Below are 22,321 nucleotides of genomic sequence, written 5' to 3' on the forward strand. Positions count from 1 at the left end.
GTTAGTAAATAAGTGGATTTTGAAGTTTGATGTACCGGAGACAATAATTACTGCCCAAGTGAAGTGGAAAGGAAGTTTACCGGAGTATAGAGTAGGGCAATGGGTAATGCTATCCAGCCCCTACACAAAGAAGTTCATCATCAGGTATCCAGGGCCATAGTAGTTGAAACCACATCCCCTGTTAATGTTAAGCTTGAGCTGCCAACTAGAACAATGATAGTACACATTGGGGCAGTTGTGGCAATTTAAGGGTTATCCGGATGTGATTCCAGGCATGTCACATGAAGGGAAGAGGGAGAAAGAGAGGGTGAAGAGAGGTATTCAGTGCAGAGAAAACCAGGAGGATAGAGTACAGCATGATGTTCCGTATGCTTTGCGATCCAGGAAGTAGTGGAGTATTTGTAGTTTTTTGTTTTGTTTTCTTGCTTTGTATAATTGGGTTTGCGTAGATTAATTAGGCATCATATTTTCATGTGTTGTGTGTGCTTTCGAGTATTGTGGGTCTGCTAGGGACAGCAGTCTTTTGAGGAGGGAGAAAGGGTGATGGTGATCACTGTCCTCAGGTCACTGTAAAGGGGAGCATTGAGCAAGTTTGTAGAAGTAGAAACTGAGGAGGTATTGCTGATCTCGGCAGTTAACAGCCGGCGCACCAAGATGACAAGGGAGGAATTACTGAGGTGCCATAGAGGGAAGGTATGTCCAGCCAGGATGATAAGCACCAATCCGGACACATGTATGGTGCAGTTATTTTTAGCCAGCAGGAAAGAGATAGACTGTCCAAGGGACATCATGGAGCCAAAATTGAGCTTGCGACAGGTCGGGATGCATTGGATCTTCTCCACCTATGAAAAATTAATAGTAGTAGCAAATTGTTTTGAGCAGGGAGTATTTGCCAAAGCGAAACATATAGAGTTCGAAGGGAGGGGAATTTTAATCAGTGGAACTGCGTGTAACATTATAAGACCAACCTTCCTTCTGCCAGTGTCAATTTCAGGAGTAATGTAATTAAATGTTACACAGCCACAGCTGTACTGGCCAGTAGCAACTTTAGAGTTTTTTGCCCAGGCAGGATGTGACCTTGTTAAATCAAACTCTGGAGTCAGATCTGTTGAGATCCGTAAACCATTTCAATACAGAGCAAGAGGGGCACATCTCAGCCGAACAGCTTGTGCAGCATGTCGCTCAATATAGGGAAGGGCAACGACAAGTAATGACTGTTTTGAGCTCCTCTGGGCCAAGTGCCATCACAGCCTTAACTTTGTTGCGTGTTGTTTTCATCCTGATCAGCCGGAGAGCCAATTCCAAGAGGGAACTGACGGTAGTCCAAATCCCAGTGGATTGGATACCGAAGGCATAAGACGGGTATGTAAGTGGATGATCGAGCATTAAGTGGAGTGGTTATCCAGTAAGGAATTTTTGCGTTTTGTCTCATGTCATGTGTTTTAGGACAACTAGATCACATCTAAGTCTCCTAATAGTGGTAGTAAGTATGTCAGAAGTATGTGCCGACCCAAACAAGTTTAAGAGTAGTTAATCTTTCCAAAGGGGGGAATAATGTAGCAGCACCACTGTTTGAGATGGGAAAAGGTTAGCTTCAGTACAGTATTTCTGAGTGCACAAGTTACAGCCAGGCACAAGCCTGTTAACAGTAAGTTACACTATCATTGGTTGTGAAGTAGAATGGAGGCCACAGGGTCGTAGACCCGCTGAAAAGAGTAAACACAGCGGTTTGCACGGTGCAGGTTACAGGCAGAAGGGCCCCCCTGGCCCAATCCAGGTGTTAAGAGTACATGACTCAGAGTGGCTTATTAGCAAAACAGAGGTGCACAGCCACATATAAATAGGCGCTGGTTCACTAACAAGGCATTCAAGTGTGACAGCTCTCCTGGATAGCAGGACATGTCACACCACCAGCTACACACAGCAGCAGATGGGGCACCAGTGTTCCAGTCCATGACAGGTTGCTGGTTCGACCCTCTAAGGCCAACACAGCGTCCACAGCCAGCCAGCAGTGGGTCACACTAAGGCTCGCTACTGCGGGCAGTCTTGTTGGCTCCCAACACACACCGGAGGCATCCCGAAGTGAGGGCCGCAGATTTGGACACTGGCAGGTGCTTGTTGTTGCCACGATCTTAGCCATGCCGGCAAGGAAGCACACTGTGGCCCGCCTTGCAGCTGGGTAACGCTGAGGCGTCAGAGACAGAGACTGCTGTCTTGACTGCCAGCGCATCTTGACATCATCACAACTCCATGGCCATACAAGGCCGACACACAGCAGTGCACTGCATTGGTTGCTGAGACAGCCATTCCACTCCAAGCTGTTTTGCAGACAGCGAAGTGGTGTCCTCAGCATTGCGAGACCTGGTGACGCAGACCGAAAGGAATGGGGGCACTGTAGCTGGAAATAATAAATCACTTGGGAAACTAGGACGAGTTTTGGTATGTGGCATCCTGACAGTTTCTATCCCCGCCCAACATTCCTCTATACTAACATGAAACAAGAAATTGAGAACCCTACACATTCAACATAAATTAAAAGCATACTGAATGTCCCACTCTTTCTACAAATTATTTGAAGATTTGGATTCAGGAATCGAATAGTTCTGTTAGATACATGGCATATAGGAGTGGTGTTGTCAAGCAGTATGGCAAATGGTGATGTACTGTAAATAGGACACATTTTTGTTGAAAAATACCATTGTAATCAAGTAATCCTCAGCTATATTATATAACTAAGGAGGCATCAGATGTTTTGCAAAATAGCAGATTTCTTTCTAGTTTATTTAATTAAATCTAGCTTCATAAATGCCAATAGTGTTGAGGACTATAGTGGTAGTTTGTTGTTAATATGTTTTACAGGGTATTTGTCTGTGATTTCTTTGTCTTTTGTTAATGTATACCTTGATGCATTCCACCTCCTTGAAGATTACCCTTCTTATTTGGATCCACTGAACGTCGTGAATGGATGAATAAATAAATATTTTGCCATCTGTCAGTTGCCAGTGACAGAAACACATTAAGATGATGCAGGTATTTCTGTGTTGGTTGCTGTATCATTAGGTTAGTGTATGGGCTTTTATACGTTTTCATATTGAACTATGGAAATGACATTCTTGAGGTTTATATACATCACAATGCTGGCAAAATAGGTGATGGTTTCGCAACTTTTTACACTTTGTAAGTGTGGTGGTGTTTGCATTTCTTTCTTCTTTCCAAATCCTGACTGCACTAAAAGGAAGAAGAGTATTCTTTTTCTGTGGTGTTCATGAAGCAGTATTAACAGAATTATGTATTGATAGATTTGCTCCATGTGTTGTTGGTTAGGGCAGTCACACTCCATGTTGAAATTACTTGTGCTATAGAAAACTGATGTTTTTGGGCAGTGACCAGTGACCATGAATTCTAGCCCCTTAAAGAAATAATGGATACCATCATCATTTATGTGCTTTGCAAATATGTCTTAACTTTGATCATAATGTTTTTTATTAATAATTACTAACAAAGAGATAGAGGGGCTGGCCAGTACTTACCTCAGCTCAGTACAGCCGATAGAAACACAAAAAACAACCGAAAATTTAAGCTCCTAGCTTTCAGAATAAATGTTCCTTCATCAGGGAGGAGAGAGGGGAAAGAAAGGGAAGAAGGGAAAGTGGATTTAGTTACTCACAACCCAGGTTATGAAGCAACAGGGAAAGGAAAACAGGGAAGGTAGCAAGGATGGAGGCATGGTTGTCAGAGGGAAGCCAAAGATATTCTACTGCAGGTACTGTGCCAGCTTCAAACCAAAGAGGATGCATACAGAAGTAAAGAGGTGTATAGTATAAAGATGTAGGATGGAAAGATGCATGAATGGCTAAAGAGGAAAGGGAAAGAGGAGAAGACTGAAAAGTAAATGGGAGTGAGGTTGTTTAACGTAGGTTTAGTCCAGGGGGATGGCGGGATGAAAGGATGTGCTGGAGTGCAAGTTCCCATCTCCGCAGTTCAGAGGGACTGGTGTTGGGTGGGAGAAGCCAAATGGCACATACAGTGTAGCAGGTTCCTAGGTCCCTAGAATTATGCTGGAGGGCATGCTCCGCTACTGGGTATTGGACATCTCCTAGGCGGACAGTTCGTCTGTGTCCGTTCATGCGCTCAGCCAGTTTAGTTGTTGTCATACCGATGTAAAAGGCTGTGCAGTGCAGGCATGTCAGCTGATAAATGACATGTGTAGTCTCACACGTGGCCCTGCCTTGAATTGTGTATGTTTTCCTAGTAGCGGGGCTGTAGTAGGTGGTTGTGGGGGGATGCATGGGGCAGGTTTTGCAGCGGGGTCGGTTGCAGGGGTAGGAACCGCTGGGTAGAGAAGGTAGTCTGGGAATATTGCAGGGTTTAACAAGGATGTTACGGAGGTTAGGGGGACGACGAAAGGCAACTCTGGGTGGTGTGGGGAGAATTTTGTCAAGGGATGATCTCATTTCAGGGGTTGACTTGAGAAAGTCATATCCCTGGCGGAGTAATTTATTGATGTATTCGAGGCCAGGATAATATTGGGTGACAAGGGGGATGCTTCTGTGTGGTCTGAGGGTAGGAATTTTGTTGTTGGACGGGGAGGAATGTATTGCTCGGGAGATCTGTTTGTGGACAAGGTCTGCAGGATAGTTGCGGGAGAGGAAAATTCTCCCCACACCACCCAGAGTTGCCTTTCGTCGTCCCCCTAACCTCCGTAACATCCTTGTTAAACCCTGCAATATTCCCAGACTACCTTCTCTACCCAGCGGTTCCTACCCCTGCAACCGACCCCGCTGCAAAACCTGCCCCATGCATCCCCCCACAACCACCTACTCCAGCCCCGCTACTAGGAAAACATACACAATTCAAGGCAGGGCCACGTGTGTGACTACACATGTCATTTATCAGCTGACATGCCTGCACTGCACAGCCTTTTACATCGGTATGACAACAACTAAACTGGCTGAGCGCATGAACGGACACAGACGAACTGTCCGCCTAGGAGATGTCCAATACCCAGTAGCGGAGCATGCCCTCCAGCATAATTCTAGGGACCTAGGAACCTGCTACACTGTATGTGCCATTTGGCTTCTCCCACCCAACACCAGTCCCTCTGAACTGCGGAGATGGGAACTTGCACTCCAGCACATCCTTTCATCCCGCCATCCCCCTGGACTAAACCTACGTTAAACAACCTCACTCCCATTTACTTTTCAGTCTTCTCCTCTTTCCCTTTCCTCTTTAGCCATTCATGCATCTTTCCATCCTACATCTTTATACTATACACCTCTTTACTTCTGTATGCATCCTCTTTGGTTTGAAGCTGGCACAGTACCTGCAGTAGAATATCTTTGGCTTCCCTCTGACAACCATGCCTCCATCCTTGCTACCTTCCCTGTTTTCCTTTCCCTGTTGCTTCATAACCTGGGTTGTGAGTAACTAAATCCACTTTCCCTTCTTCCCTTTCTTTCCCCTCTCTCCTCCCTGATGAAGGAACATTTATTCTGAAAGCTAGGAGCTTAAATTTTCGGTTGTTTTTTGTGTTTCTATCGGCTGTACTGAGCTGAGGTAAGTACTGGCCAGCCCCTCTATCTCTTTGTTAGTAATTGTTTCACATCTTTATATGTGTTTTTATTAATACTGTCACATATGTTCTTCAGTTTGGCTAAATTCCATAATTTCCAACACATGAGTTTTTGAGTTACCACTGTTTTGTTGCTATATCCTAGGTTTATGTGGCAGCTAACATGTCTTATGTAGATGTTGCAAACTTCAAATCAGTTAGAATGCACAATATGTAGACGTAATAGAAAGGTGAAGAATATGTAGCAGTATTGATGCAAAAGATGTTTTCCATCCAGTGAGGAGTAAATTAAATTTAACATGTCAAATACTCCTACACATGAATGGAATCAAGACGTACATATGGATTGTGTCAGTTTATTCTTGAAAGCAGTATATATTGTAGTGCAGACTGTTTTTCTTGCAGCCTTCAGTCCAAAGACTGTTTCATGAAGTTCTGGGCACTACTCTATCCTATGCAAGCCTCTTCATCTTAATGTAGCTACTGAAACCTATACCAATAAGAATTTACTTACTGAAGCTGAGCCTCAGTTTGCTTAAGTTTTTACCTACTGCAATTCCTTCCATTATGAACAGATGATTCCTTGATGATGTGCCCTATCAACTGCAGTCTTCTTTTAGTCAAGTTGTGCCATAAATTTCTGTTCTCCTTTGATTCAGTGCTTTCTCATTCTTTATCCAATCTACTCATGTAATTTTAATCATTCTTGCATAGCACCACATTTCAAAAACTACTATTATCTCCTCATCTGAACTGTTTATTGTCCACATGCTACGCTCCATACAAATATCTTCAGACAAGACTTCCTAATACTTAATTCATATTAAGTGTAAACGAATTACTTTTTCTATTCAAAAATGCTTTTCTTGCTGTGCTAGCTTGAATTCCATACCCTTTGTACTAGTCATCATCAGTTATTTTGTTGCTGAAGTAGTGAAACTCATCTACTTCCTTTAGTCTCTCATTTAGTAATGCAATTCATTCAGCATCACCTGATTTTATCTGACTTCATTCCATTATCTTCGTTTTGATTTTGTAGATGCTCATTTTATTTCCTCCTTTCAAGATAGTGTCCATTCCATTTAACTGCTCTTTCGAGTCATTTGATGTCTCTGACAGAATTACAGTGTTGTTGACAAATCTCGAAAGTTTTTTTTTTCCTCCCTGAATTTTAGTTCCCTTTCTCCTTGTTTCCTGAACAGCTCTCTCAATTAGATAGAGAAGTATCACTCCATTCTGGACTACTGCTTTCCTGTAATGTCATTTGATTTTTAAAACTGCAGTCTGGCTTCTTTACAAGTTCTAGATAACATTTTGCTGCTTGTTTTTGATCCCTGTTGCCTTTAGAATTTCAAAGCATGTATTCCAGTCAGCATTGCCATAAGCCTTCTCTACTCTAAAAATGCTGTAATTGTAGGTTTGCTTATCTTTAACCTATGTTCTTAGAGAAGTCATAGGGTCAGAATTTTCTTGTGGGTTCATATATTTTTACATAACCCATGTATTATTACATAACCCAAACTTATCTTCCCAAAGTTCAGCTTCTACCTCTTTATTCCGTTCTTCTGTAAATAGTTTGTATCAGTATTTTGCACCGCCAGTGCTCACCTTCTGCTCACCTTATGTCGCAACAAGTAGTTATGTGTGCTAATCATTGTTCATTACAAAAATGGTCCCATCTTTCTCCACTTTCAGCACATGTAGTCATTGTTGCCAGCACACTACTTAATAAAATAGAATTGTCAGAATTACTGGCCTCGCTAAGTGGCCAGTCTCCAGAACTGTTCACAACTACCCACCACCACTTATGCCACTTCTCATATTACGATGGCTCATGCTCATGACTTGGTTTGTGCGGCATGCAGTGAGCTCTCCTACATTATTACCAAGTGTCTTATAAAGCACGGAGGCAGATGAGATGAATCCTGGGTAGGTGAAGGCCTTGATATGTGTGAGGCACTGTTGAAGAAGTTCGGTGGTATGCAGGAAATGCCATCCGTAATGCAGAAGCTCTGTGCTGTCCCGTCCATAATATGTAGGGATGTTGTTACCAAGCATTTCTGAATAAAACAAGCGAAGTTGTGAACAAAATCGTGCAACTGCTTACACCATAATTAAGAAAACTGCAAAAATGATTGTTCTGGCTTGGAAGAAGCCATGGAAGGGGCAAACAAGACTAGTGACCAATATGGACAGGGAGCAACAGAAGTGAACTGGTACAGTGAAACAGCATGACTAAGAATGCTGGAACAGAGAAATGAAGCTGCACTAGTGTGAGGTGGAAAGAAGGAAAATTATTTTTAAAAAGGCACATGATCCATAATGTGGAGGATCAAAAAGTCTACACTGACAAAAGCAAACAATCCAGAGGAAACAACGGACAAAATCTGGCGAATGCTTGAGTGTGGTGCAGAAACCATGAAAACGCCTTGTGGAGGGCACACGAATGCAGAGAGGAAGGCTACCTGGTTGAGCACAAGATACTAGGAATGCACGTCCGCAGACAAAACAGTCATAAAAAATTTACCTGTATCACCACTTCAGTATCGTATAATGTGGACTGAGCACATGCTACAAGAAGAGAGGTGTGCCCAGGTAACCAAGAACAATAAATTTTATTTTTCACACAGAGAATACATCCTAACAGTAGGTTCTGAATAGCAACTGAACAGCTTCTGAACGAATGCAAATGAAACGTCACCCAGATTTCATGAGAAAGTGGACGGCTCAATAACGGTTCTTGAAGTTACAGTTTGATGAGACAGTCTGTCACAGTATGGAAACGCTGCTGTAGACAAAGTTTGTATCATCTACTACTCTATCAACATCTCGGTTCCAACTGACATGCACTGCTCTTTGACGTATAGAGCTCGTCGCATGTAGATGTCAAACTTGCAGACTTGGACTGGAAGTTGCACACTCGTGGACTGACTGGCAGGATGATGGGTGTTGTCTTAGAAAGCCAGCTGGTAGAACAATACTGATAAGTTGTAGTCATATCATGTGGCCTGTAAGTGTCAGCTAATGCCAGCAACAGCAGCACTAAATTTTGTTTTTCTGCAATATTCATGGCAAAACATTATCCTCATTTCTTGTCTTTTGTAGTGATCTGTCGTGCAGTTTCCGATTGTAATTCCTTTGAAAATCGCATCAACATCCTTGCTGATAATTATAACGTGGCCTATGTTCATCAGTTCTTCTTGCGTCATTGTGCTTGTTCCCACTATACACCACTCTGAAATTCCGTTCACTTCAGTTATCATCACATGATGATTCCACATCACCATGCAGTGCATCTGCGTTACCACTTTCTCTATGCCACCATTCAGTATTGAGTGCTTCAGTACAATCAATAATGAGGGACATGTCTTCATTGTCCTGAGGACTAACATCTCATTTACTGGTAATGAAAATCTCTGTATTAAAATGTTTATTAAATTGGAGTTCTTGACCAAGTCATCACGGTGTATGCCGCCATTAACTGTTGAGTGTTTCAGTACAATCAATAATGAGGGACACACATTCAGTCTTCTGAGAGCTCACATTTCGTGTACAGTTTCTGTATTAAAATGTCTGTCAACTCAGCATCCTTGACTGACTCATCAAGGTATACACTTTACTATTTTTGCAGAAATTTGTAGGTTGTGATGTCATTGTGCCTGTAATTTGGTGGTATCAATAACCTTGATTTCAGTGTCCGCTGTCATTATGAAGGCCAATATATATTCAAAAGTTATGACTTCATCCAAATAAGTAACACACACACTGATTTTCTGTTACTCAGGTTGCAATGGAGAGAATTTGTGCTTAAATTGTTGCATGAATGTGACTAGATGCAGCCCTTGCTTCAGTTTGAACTCCAGAAGTTTTCTCATACCAGCACTAATTATTTCTCAACATCTTTCATGTACTGAACTATTAATTTTATCTTCTTGCAGGTGTTAACCTAATTCAGAAGAACACACCTTTCTGTAATGGCCTGCTGTACTTCATCTACCTCTGTTTTAAAACCTGCACGTTGCTCTTGTACCCAAGTTTCGAGCTTCAAAAGTGACTGCTGGCCATCTTCTCTTCTTCAGTTGGGTTTGTAGCCTGTGGAGTCTTTCTTTGTTTTGATTTCATTCCCATTTCAGGTGATGACTGAATTCATTGTTTTTTTCTTGAACAGTTGTCATAATATGGATCATTTTCTTCATATACTCCAACAACTGACTAAGTTTGACATTTCCCAGTTCCTGCGTAACTATCAGCATAGTTCTTTCATGGTTGAGCTTAATACTGTTTCTCTGATTTCTTGACTATCATGCATTATACTGTATTTTCATTATGTACATAAACTCCAGAAATTATTCATGAACTACTAAATTGTTGTACATATTTACTGATGTGTCCTACATGGTAGTGCACATAGAAAAATGATTATTCCCAAGTAGTAAGATAGTAACACTTTATCTTAACATACATGAAAGGGAAAGATTTAAAACAATGCTCTTAGTGACTCAAACTAAGTAATGACCTTCTTTATCTGATATTGTTGTTATGGTCTCCAATCCAAAGACTGATCTGATGCAGCTCTTGATGCTACTCTGTCCTGTGCAAGCCTCTTCATCTCCGAGTACCTACTGCAACCTCCACCCCTCTGAATCTGCTTAGTATATTCATCTCTTGGTCTCCCTCTATGATTTCTACCCTCCACGCTTCCCTCCAGTACTAAATTGGTGATCCCTTCATGCTTCAGAATGTGTGATCCGTTCTCCTAGTCAAGTTGTACCACAAATTCCTCTTCTCCCCAATTCTCTTCAGTACCTCCTCAACAGTGTAGCCAGGGAGCTTACACCTGCAATGAAGTTGGGTTTTGTCTGAGCAGTGGGTTTCCTGTAGTAGAACAATGTCCACCTTATTTTCAATCAATATTTGAGTGAGATACTCACTTTTTGCTCTACTTGTTCCCTCTATGGTGCTGATTCTTATTTATTTAAGAAGGTCCTCATTTGGCATCACGGGACAGGGTGGACCCATTAACAGACCTCCCTAACTCAGAAAAAATCTAAGGAACACTAGTAATTGAACCCAAATTCTTCTGCACCAATGGAAGTGACCCTAACTGTTCAGCTATGGAGACAGTCGTCTGAGACTGGAATCCATATTATAAGAAGCATTCTGAAAATATATTAATGCAATGCATGGTTTTTTGTTTTACCTAAGTGTGCGCTCTCTTATTAGCCACAGTATTAAAATAGTTTCTCAGTGCTGAAGCAAGAAAATAGTGATCTGAAGCACGGCAAAAAATGTTTTTGCAAAACAGTTGAGGCGATAGATGAAAATATCAAAAACATCTGTTCGCTTAAATGACTATTCTGCTGCACCTATGGGAGAAACCTACCCGAAAGTCTCAAAAACCGAAAACAAATATAAGTGGACAAGTGTAACATAGAGTAATAAGAATTCGAAGCGCCTGTGTAATGAAAAACAAAACAAAACAAATGACTTCCTTGTTATTGGCGATTTTCTGCTCAAAAATGTGGTAGTGCCAAAATGCAAAGTAGACGTTCGCCCAGGAATCAAGACTCACCAGTTGAACAAACACTTCAGCAACATACATAGGTCACAGAATGATCCAGCAGAGGCTTCTTGAAAGAATTGTAAAGGAGCCTTCTTTCATGTAGGTACAAATTCTCTTGGAAGCAACACTGAAGAGGAAATTGTAAGTGAAACAAAAAACTTAATTCGATCAGCCAGTACTCTCTACAAAACATCTAGAATTGTAGTGAGTAACATTGTATACAGACGATCTGTCAGTGATCAATACATAGACAGAATAAACCGTGATGTAAACACAATCTGTAACAATCTAGGAGCTGTGTTTATAAATCTGAACAAGTTCTTAAACAATAAATGCTTGGGTAAAGATGGTCTTCATTTAAATAGGCTAGGATCCAGAATTCTCCGTAAAATGTTCAATGATACATGTAAAATTCTGAATAATAAGGGAAACTTGTAAGTAATGATGGGGATGGGAAACAGTGTTTGCTAACAAAAACGGCGAGACCAAAACAGTACCCAAGAAAGAGTAGGCCTATGCCTGAACCCATAAATAAAAAAGAGTGTCCATGTATAATGCACTTGAATATAAACGGTCTCAGTGCCGACTTTTCAAACAAAAATCATGAACTTGATAACTTACAAATTATTCTTTCAGAATTTAAAAGTATTTAAGTTATCTGCCTCAATGAACATTGGCTTACATGTGGTACTGTTAAAATTCTTAATAAAATTGAAAATTTCGAATTAGCTAACAGTTTTTGTAGACGAGAGAAATCACGTGGACGTTCTTGCATACTTACTCATGCTAACATGAAATATGAAATGATTTTTAATCATTTGAATGAAGAATGTATATTTGAAACTGTTGTATCGAGTTAAGGGACCTAAATGTCTTAGTAGTTTCTATTTACAGAGCACCAGACAAAACTACTATTGAAGTTTTCCTGCTCAAATTTAAAAAAGGAAAATATTATAATAGCTGCTGATTTCAATATTAGTATCATAGCTGACAGCAATGATGTGTCCAAATTCAATGACTTAATGAAAAACTTTGGCTTCAAAGCAAATTTCATGCAATGGCTTCAAAGCAAATTTCATGCAACCCACTAGAATAAATGCACAGTCAGCGACCTGTATTGATGATATTTTAACAAATTATGCGTTTGAAGATGTTAATAAATTTTGCTTAGATTTAGGAATGTCTGACCACTCCGCATTATTCATTGAACTACCAAAACTCTATAAAGAAATTTCATGTAACAAAAGCCACATGAAAAGGAACTTCAATGAAAAAAACCTAACTATATTTAGCAGTAAGTTAAGAGAGCTTGAATGACCTTATGACAGCTGTATCTCAAGTAGTACTAACTTTAACAAATTTCTTGGTAGCTTTCTTGAAATATTTAATGAAACCTTTCCACTTAAAACCAAATGTAACAAAACGACTAGGAAGATTAAATGGATAACTTAGGGTATAAAAATTTCTAGTGCCAGAAAGAGGCAACCACATAATTAACTGAAATATAACAAAAACAGACTTTTGCTGTGTATGTGAAACATTATAAAGCCATATTCAAAAAAGTTGTAAAGGCAGCAAAACAAATGGCAAACAATAAGTTTATTTTACAACATAATAGTAAGACAAAGGCAGTGTGGTCTGTTGTCAAATCAGAGTTAGGTGTTAAAGTCAGTAGTGATGAAATAAGATTAAAGTAGATGATAATGTTGTTGTAAACCCAGCTCAAATATCAGAGTGTTTCAATGAATTCTTCATAAATGCAGAAAAGTCAGAAGTTGATGTAGCAGAATATCAGAGCAAAGTAAATCCCTTTGGACTCGACCAAGAAGCTGAGTATCTCACAGATTTTAAAAAAGTCACAATAAAGGATGTGAAAAATGTTATATTGCTATTAAAAAATAAAAATTCTGCTGGGTGGAATGGGACACCAAGTAAAGTGATTAAAGCAGTATATGATATAATAGCACCCCCACTAGCTAAAATAATCAACCAATCTTTTGAACAGGGGTGCTTTCCTGACGTGTTAAAATATGCTGAAGTGAGACCTCTGTTCAAGAAAGGGTCGAGGGAAGATATGGGAAACTATCACCCTATTTCTATTCTCCCAATCCTGTCAAAAGTGGTAGAGAAAGTAGCTGCAAATCAGATCAAAAATTTTATCGTAAAAATGATATTATTGTAAGTAACCAGTTTGGATTCCAACAAGGAAAAAACACACTGGATGCAGTAAATAACTTTATTGAGAAGATATGCAAAACATTGGATGAAAGGAGTAAAGTCGCAGGTATCTTCTGTGATCTTTCAAAAGGATTTGACTCGGTGAACCATGACTTGCTTATCTACAAATTAAACAAATATGGGATTAAGGACAAAGCTCTGAAATGGCTCACATCATACTTGCACAACAGAAAGCAAAGGGTAAGTGTCACATCAAATGCAGTGAATTATTATTCTAAATGGAGTACAGTATCACAAGGTGTGCCTTAAGGCTCCATCTTGGGGCCAATCCTGTTCCTATTCTATGTAAACTACTTGCCCATAAATATAAATTCCCCGTCAGTTCTGTTTGCGGACGATACTTCTGTTTTGATTGAAGATGATGCAGAAAAAAATTCAGAGCTCCATTGTGGGCACAATGGGTACTCTAGAAAACTGGTTCCAGTTAAATGGCTTGAAACTGAACATTGCAAAAACCAATATGGTACATTTCAAAACAAAAAATTTGAAATGTGTGGATCTTAAAATACATCATCAAAATCATCCTATGGAAGAAGTTAACACAGTCAGATTCCTAGGACTAAATGTGGACAACAACTTAAACTGGAGTACATATATTGAGTACCTGTCAAATAAACTAAGCAGCTTTGCATTTGCAATGCAAATACTAGCAAACTTTACTGACATGAGTACACGAAAAATAGCATATCATAGTTATTTTGAATCTGTCATTAGGTATGGTATCATTTTCTGGGGAAATTCAAGCAGTGTATCTCGAATACCCTCCCCCCCATGAACCATGGACCTTGCCGTTGGTGGGAAGGCTTATGTGCCTCAGCGATACAGATAGCCGTACCGTAGGTACAACCCCAACGGAGGGGTATCTGTTGAGAGGCCAGACAAACGTGTGGTTCCTGAAGAGGGGCAGCAGCCTTTTCAGTAGTTGCAGGGGCAACAGTCTGGATGATTGACTGATCTGGCCTTGTAACACTAACCAAAATGACCTTTCTGTGCTGGTACTGCGAATGGCTGAAAGCAAGGGGAAACTACGGCCGTAATCTTTCCCGAGGGCATGCAGCTTTACTGTATGATTAAATGATGATGGCGTCCTCTTGGGTAAAATATTCCGGAGGTAAAATAGTCCCCCATTCGGATCTCCGGGCGGGGACTACTCAACAGGATGTCGATATCAGGCGAAAGAAAACTGGCATTCTACGGATCGGAGACAGGAATGTCAGATCCCTTAGGTTAGAGAATTTAAAAAGGGAAATGGATAGGTTAACGTTAGATATAGTGGGAATTAGTGAAGTTCGATGGCAGGAGGAACAAGACTTCTGGTCAGGTGACTACAGGGTTATAAACACAAAATCAAATATGGGTAAGGCAGGAGTAGGTTTAATAATGAATAGGAAAATAGGAATGCGGGTAAGCTACTACAAACAGCATAGTGAACGCATTATTGTGGCCAAGATAGATACGAAGCCCACACCTACTACAGTAGTACAAGTTTATATGTCAACTAGCTCTGCAGATGACGAAGAAATTGAAAAATGTATGATGAAATAAAAGAAATTATTCAGATAGTGAAGGGAGATGATAATTTAATAGTCATGGGTGACTGGAATTTGAGTGTAGGAAAAGGGAGAGAAGGAAACGTAGTAGGTGAATATGGATTGGGGCTAAGAAATGAAGGAGGAAGTCGCTTGGTAGAATTTTAGACAGAGAACAACTTAATCATAGCTAACACTTGGTTTAAGAACCATGAAAGAAGGCTGTATACATGTAAGAACCCTGGAGATACTAAAAGGTATCAGATAGATTATATAATGGTAAGACAGAGATTTATGAACCAGGTTTTAAATTGTAAGACATTTCCAGGAGCAGATGTGGACTCTGACCACAATCTATTGGTTATGACCTGTAGATTAAAACTGAAGAAACTGCAAAAAGGTGGGAATTTAAGGACATGGGACCTGGATAAACTGACTAAACCAGAGGTTGTACAGAGTTTCAGGGAGAGCATTACGGAACAATTGACAGCAGTGGGGGAAAGAAGTGCAGTAGAAGAAGAATGGGTAGCTTTGAGGGATGAGGTAGTGAAGGCAGCAGAGGATCAAGTAGGTATAAAGACGAGGGCTAGTAGAAATCCTTGGGTAACAGAAGAAATATTGAATTTAATTGATGAAAGGAGAAAATATAAAAATGCAGTGAATGAAGCAGGCAAAAAGGAATACAAACGTCTCAAAAATGAGATCGACAGGAAGTGCAAAATGGCTAAGCAGGGATGGCTAGAGGACATATGTAAGGATATGGAGGCTTATCTCACTAGGGGTAAGATAGATACTGCCTACAGGAAAATTAAGAGACCTTTGGAGAAAAGAGAACCACTTGTATGAACAGATGGAAACCCAGTTATAACCAAAGAAGGGAAAGCAGAAAGGTGGAAGGGGTATATAGAGGGCCTATACAGGGGCAATGTTCTTGAGGACAATATTATGGAAATGGAAGAGGATGTAGATGAAGATGAAATGGGAGATACAATATTGCGTGAAGAGATTGACAGAGCACTGAAAGACCTGAGTCGAAATAAGGCCCCAGGAGTAGACAACATTCCATTAGAACTACTGACAGCCTTGGGAGAGCCAGTCCTGACAAAACTCTACCATCTGGTGAGCAAGATGTATGAGACAGGCAAAATACCCTCAGACTTCAAGAAGAATATAATAATTCCAATCCCAAAGAAAGCAGAGAAGAATATAATAATTCTAATCCCAAAGAAAGCAGGTGTTGACAGATGTGAAAATTACCATACAATCAGTTTAATAAGCCACAGCTGCAAAATACTAACACGAATTCTTTACAGACGAATGGAAAAACTAGTAGAAGCCGACCTCGGGGAAGATTAGTTTGGATTCCGCAGAAATACTGGAACACGTGAGACAATACTGACCTTACAACTTATCTTAGAAGAAAGATTAAGGAAAGGCAAACTTACGTTTCTAGCATTTGTAGACTTAGAGAAAGCTTTTGACAATGTTGACTGGAATACTCTCTTTCAAATTCTGAAGGTGGCAGGGGTAAAATACAGGGGAAGGGAGTAAGACAGGGTTGTAGCCTCTCCCCGATGTTATTCAGTCTGTATATTGAGCAAGCAGTAAGGGAAACAAAAGAAAAAAATTCAGAGTAGGTATTATAATCCATGGAGAAGAAATAAAAACTTTGAGATTCGCTGATGACATTGTAATTCTGTCAGAGACAGCAAAGGACTTGGAAGAGCAGTTGAATGGAATGGACAGTGTCTTGAAAGGAGGATATAAGATGATCATCAACAAAAGCAAAACGAGGATAATGGAATGTAGTTGAATTAAGTTGGGTGATGCTGAGGGAATTAGATTAGGAAATGAGACACTTATAGTAGTAAATGAGTTTTGCTATTTGGGGAGCAAAATAACTGATGATGGTCGAAGTAGAGAGGATATAAAATGTAGACTGGCAGTGGCAAGGAAAGCGTTTCTGAAGAAGAGAAATTTGTTAACATCGAGTATAGATTTAAGCGTCAGGAAGTCATTTCTGAAAGTATTTGTATGGAGTGTAGCCATGTATGGAAGTGAAACATGGACGATAAATAGTTTAGACAAGAAGATAATAGAAGCTTTCGAAATGTGGTGCTACAGAAGAATGCTGAAGATTAGATGGGTAGATCACATAACTAATGAGGAAGTATTGAATAGTATTGGGGAGAAGAGTAGTTTGTGGCTCAACTTGAACAGAAGAAGGGATCGGTTGGTAGGACATGTTCTGAGGCATCAAGGGATCACCAATTTAGTATTGGAGGGCAGTGTGGAGGGTAAAAATCGTGGAGGGAGACCAAGAGATGAATACACTAAGCAGATTCAGAAGGATGTAGGTTGCAGTAGGTACTGGGAGATGAAGAAGCTTGCACAGGATAGAGTAGTATGGAGAGCTGTATCAAACCAGTCTTAGGACTGAAGACCACAACAACAACATCTCGAATACTGAAACTGCAAAAGAAATTTATAATATACATGTGTAGTGCACAACAAACAGAATCTTCTCGCCCAATATTTCGGAAGCTGCAAATCCTAACAGTTCCCTCCATATACATTTATGACATTATAATCTTTGTACACAGCATACAAACATTATTTGAGGAAAATCATTTTAACCACACATACAACACTAGAAACAAAAATAATTTTATGTTACCCACACACCATTTTAAATTATATGCACGAACTCCACAGTATATGGGGATGACAATATATAACAAGCTAATGGGCAAAAATATATTTAATATGAAGCCAGAGAGTCTAAAAATAAGGCTACAGCAGATTCTGTGGGAGAAATGCTACTATTCAGTAGAATAATTCATAGAGGATGACATGATAATTTGAGCAAGGGGTAATTAATTGTTAGTCTTTTATTGTATATGTAACAAAATTGTATTATTATTATGATACCATTTGTTAAAATCAGTTGTAATTAATTGTTAGTTTTTTTATTGTATGTTTATTTTTATATTGTATTTTTGTTATGGTACCATTTGTTAAAATCAGGTGTTGTATATATATGGTAAAACTTTACCAAAATTTTAACGTGTCTCCTGTACCTGAATCAAATGATTTAGATTATGTACGTTATGAGACTAATAAACCACAATTCACAGTGCCACTACCTCTCATAATTTACTTTCTGTTCTCCCTTCTTTTCTTCAAAGACGTTCACTTGTGAGTTATTATTGCTTAATTGATAGACTAATCATATGGTAATTTTCATAACTTCCTTTGGAAGTGTAATAGTTACATTCTTTTCAGAATCTAATGGAACTTACGCAATTTTGTAAATTTTGTTGATAGACTTGTATAGTTTTGCCTCAGTTCTTTGGTTAGATGCTGGTAAGAATACATCTGGTACTTAATGAATATCTGGATGCTGGACGTTTATTCCTCCAGGGTTTGTGCTAGGCATTTTTTTTTTCATAGATAAGGATTGAATATCTTGACTCTGTTTACATCTTCTTACCATAATTTCTGCTTCAGCTACTCAGTTACCTTTTGATGTTCGATCACTGTGCTGTGTGCAGCTTGTGGATTTCCCTATCTCATGTATCTGTCTTATGTAATTTATCCACCATTCACTCTTCTTGAGTTTTTGCACATTTCCAATTAATTTCATTACTGAGTGACCAGTTTTACTGTTGTTCACCTTCAGTAGTTTTATCTTTTTGTTATTATAAGGGTTGATCAAAAAGTTCCCGTTCAAAGACTGTACAGTCCAGAATCAGTACGCTACCCGGGCAGAATTTCTGTGAGCATTGAGGCAGCCATACCCTCTGACATAACAGGTTGATGGTACTTGTTCGGTAAAATGCTGTACGCTGCTGCATGAAGTAGTCCTCAAATTCCTAGTGCAAATCCTCGTCCAACAGGGATCATTGACCGTTTAAGGCCTTTTTTAAGTGACTGAAGGTGTGATAATGACATGGGGAGATATCAGGAATATAGAGCAGGTGCTGGAGTGTCTCCTACTAGAGTTAGTGTAACTTCTGCATTGTGACATTTGCAATATGGGGATTTGCATTATCATAAATCAGCAGCACCACTTGTCGAACCATTCCACAATGATGATTTTTGATAAACATGCTGCCCCCATACACATTACTCATTCTCTGGTGGATGTCTACCCGTGTTTGTCCTTCAGAAACCAAGAAAAGAATAACAGCACATTACTCCCATTTGGATGCATTTGATAATAATGTTGCCATAGTACATGTTCCTGCATTACCCACATACACATCAGAGAGACATGAATGCCACACTAATCTCTTGCGTACATGTCAAAGCCCGTACACCTGCATCAGAGTCACTTTACAGTGCATATTCTGCAGCTGAAATGGAGAATTTTTTATCTCCCTTATACTTTATTGATTTCAGTGTAATCCAAGGCTGCCTCTTTTCTGCCTTTTTTGCTACTAGTACCTACTGTGTTGCATTTGCTATACTTCTTGTAGAAGGTAACAGTAACTCTTTGAAACATCCTTATTTCTTTTATTGAATGCAGTTGAAGACAGTCTAAATTTTTGGTTCCTTCAACTTTGCAAGATTCCAGTGTTTCAGTTGCTTTGTCTTGAATTTCAATTAGTGTTTTATTAGCACTATGTGATGAGCACAGTCATATGAGCATTGAGACATTATGTGTGCTATCGATCATTAACGTTCCTTTTGTCTCTTAGCTCATCCTGAGTAGACCCTGCCCAAAGGTCAAAATATGAGACCATTTTACAACATCTGGAATATTCTATCCAGGAGGAAAGCATTTTGTCATTTTCAGCATAGTGCTATGAGAAATAGGGGAATATGCGTGGTGGTTTTCTGTTGTCTTCTTCATAACTGTACTGCAACTGTTAAGCCAGTACTGGTACACTGGATTACAGTTGTTCAATTACCAGCAGAACTTCTGCCTTCTTCCAGGATGTGCACCATCTCCAGCAGAGAGAGCTTCTGCATATCGGTGACCATCTTGTCCCATTTGCCTCACAGACAATTGCTCTTTTCGCCATAACTCTGGTAGGAGGCCATTTCAGTGTACTGTACCAACAGCCAGCCAGTTGTACTGAGGTGTGTACAGGGGGAAAACAGAGAAGTTTGAATAAAAGACATGCAAGGTAAGTGGGAAGGCAACAGGTCCGGGGAGGAATGCTCCATAAAATGAGTCCTTTTTGCCTTTTTCAGTAACTGCTCTTTCAGCAGTCTAGGCTGATATTGTCTTCGTCTCAAAATGTTTGCTTTTTCTTAATCTGTAATTTTTGGCTTTCATATATGGAGCTTTGGTTTAAGCAATAATATATGGGCATGAATCTGACAAATCTTTGTTTCATGAAATTTTGGGTGAACTTCCAGATGCTGGTATCTTTCTGCCACAATATTTTGGCCAAGTTTCCTACACTGAACTTTTTTACAAATATATATCATACAACTGAAGACTGCATCCAAATATCATGCCAGGAAGTTACTAACATCTGGCAGTTCACCCAAAATTTTGCAGAACGATCTGCACCCAAAAAATGTTTTAGATCTGTGAAATCACTGTTTATTGAATTTCATTTGCAGGAGAAGGACATCACTGCCAGTAGCAGTCCAGAACTACACTACAACAAAGCCATTGTGAGTATTAAATGAGACATATTTTGTAGGGCTTTTACTGGAACTGTGAAAATTATCTTATTGTTAATAGCTTACAACAAACTATTGTTTTCCTTGTTGGGTCTTGTTTTATTTCTGTAAAACACTGTACAAACTTTTGCTTGATTCTCTATTTTATGCCTAAAAACTATTATATATGCACTTTTATCTTGTTATGAATTCTCACCTGAAAGCACATTAATCTTAAAGATGAAATGGTACAGGTTGACCTACTGCTATGTATTTTATTGCTTGATGGCACGTAATTTGTAAAGTAGGGGGAAAATTGTTACATTGTACAATTAGTACAGGTATGTTAACATTTTCCTGAAGACAAACAGTAGTGAATGCTTTACATTGTGTAATTGACAGTTATTAACTGAACTGATAATTGCAGATCATGACTTAGGCTCAAACTCAGAATCAAGATTATTTAAAACTGTACTAGTTCTTCTTCTCAACCATTATTTCTTACTTCTTCTGCTTCTTCTTCTCCATTTGTTGTTGTTGTTGTTCTTGTTGTTGTTATTGTTCTTCCTCTTCTTCTTCTTCTTCTTCTTCTTCTTCTTCTTCTTCCTCTTCCTTTCCCCCGCCTCCTTTCCTTATATGCACATAAAATTTTGGATAGCTGCTAACAGCATCTAATGTATGACATTGTAAAGGTTGTTATTACACTTTTTTAATGTAGAGCTTTGGATTGGGTTTACTGAAATGCTTCCACAATTTTCTAAACTTCCAGAATGTTTATTCTGTGACTGCATTGTTTGACACAGCTGTGATATTTTAACTGTTAGTCTCCATAAATAATTTCAGATTCAATGTGTAACTGCTGCTATATTGCCTTAGCATTAAAGGAGAGCACTCACTGAAAAGCAGAAGATAGGCAACACACAAAAGACAGAAAACTTGCCAGGTTTTTGGAGTTATCCTTTGATGAACTAGAGTAAGATAAAACACACACACACACACACACACACACACACACACACACACACACACTTGTGTCCCTACATGATGCTGGCATAGGTGTGTCTGTGTGTGTTTTAAAGAATAACAGAACTTTCTTGCAGCATTTATGCCACTGTATTAATTTACACAAAGAGATTACGATAGTATTCTATCTGCTGGGTTTCTGAAGTCCTTGTTGTTGCCAGTTATCACAGATACATATAAGTTGTAAGTGGCTGATATTATGTTAACATTGTAGTCATCATGATTCTTTACCTATGCTTCTGCATGTAGTAAAATGCTTTTGTATAGTCAGAGAAACTAATGCAGCTTAGAATTTTCTACAAGTTTCAACAGTTTTATGAACGAGTAAAATCTACATATGCATGTCTCCCCTCAATTGATATTTGAACTACTCACAAGTTATTTTTATTTCCTCTCACCACTCCTTACTTCCATGCTCTTATTGGACCATACGGTTATTCATCCTTGTATATAATGTATGAACAAACCTGCATAACATACTATCCCCTTTGGAAAGTCGAGGATGAAATAACGTCAGTATTGTGAAAAGGATAGATTGTTAGCTACCATACAGAGAAGATGTTGAGCCATAGACAGGCACTGCTGCAGCAGTCTTTCCATTGTGTCTGTTTGTGACTCATTCTCTTGTCTATATGGTGAGTTGCAATCTGTCCTTTTCATAATATTGTTACTGCTCCCTTTGCCAGACATTTAGTGCACATGTCTTTTTTTTTATTTCTTTTGACTTTTTTGTTTTTCAGCACACTTATTGAAATATATTTCAGACATTTCTCC

General features: G+C 39.3%; 1 protein-coding gene across 1 annotated transcript in view; it reads left to right on the plus strand.

Annotated features, from left to right (window-relative positions):
* The window catches only part of LOC126282139 (tetratricopeptide repeat protein 5-like), a 122,720-nt gene that overhangs the window by 72,696 nt on the left and 27,703 nt on the right, over positions 1 to 22,321 (plus strand). The window contains exon 5 of the mRNA XM_049981641.1: positions 20,483 to 20,536. Coding sequence (XP_049837598.1) covers positions 20,483 to 20,536 — 54 coding nt within the window. The remainder of the gene's footprint in view (positions 1 to 20,482; positions 20,537 to 22,321) is intronic.

This window comes from Schistocerca gregaria, chromosome 7 (assembly GCF_023897955.1).
Source record: "Schistocerca gregaria isolate iqSchGreg1 chromosome 7, iqSchGreg1.2, whole genome shotgun sequence".
Taxonomy (NCBI): domain Eukaryota; kingdom Metazoa; phylum Arthropoda; class Insecta; order Orthoptera; family Acrididae; genus Schistocerca; species Schistocerca gregaria.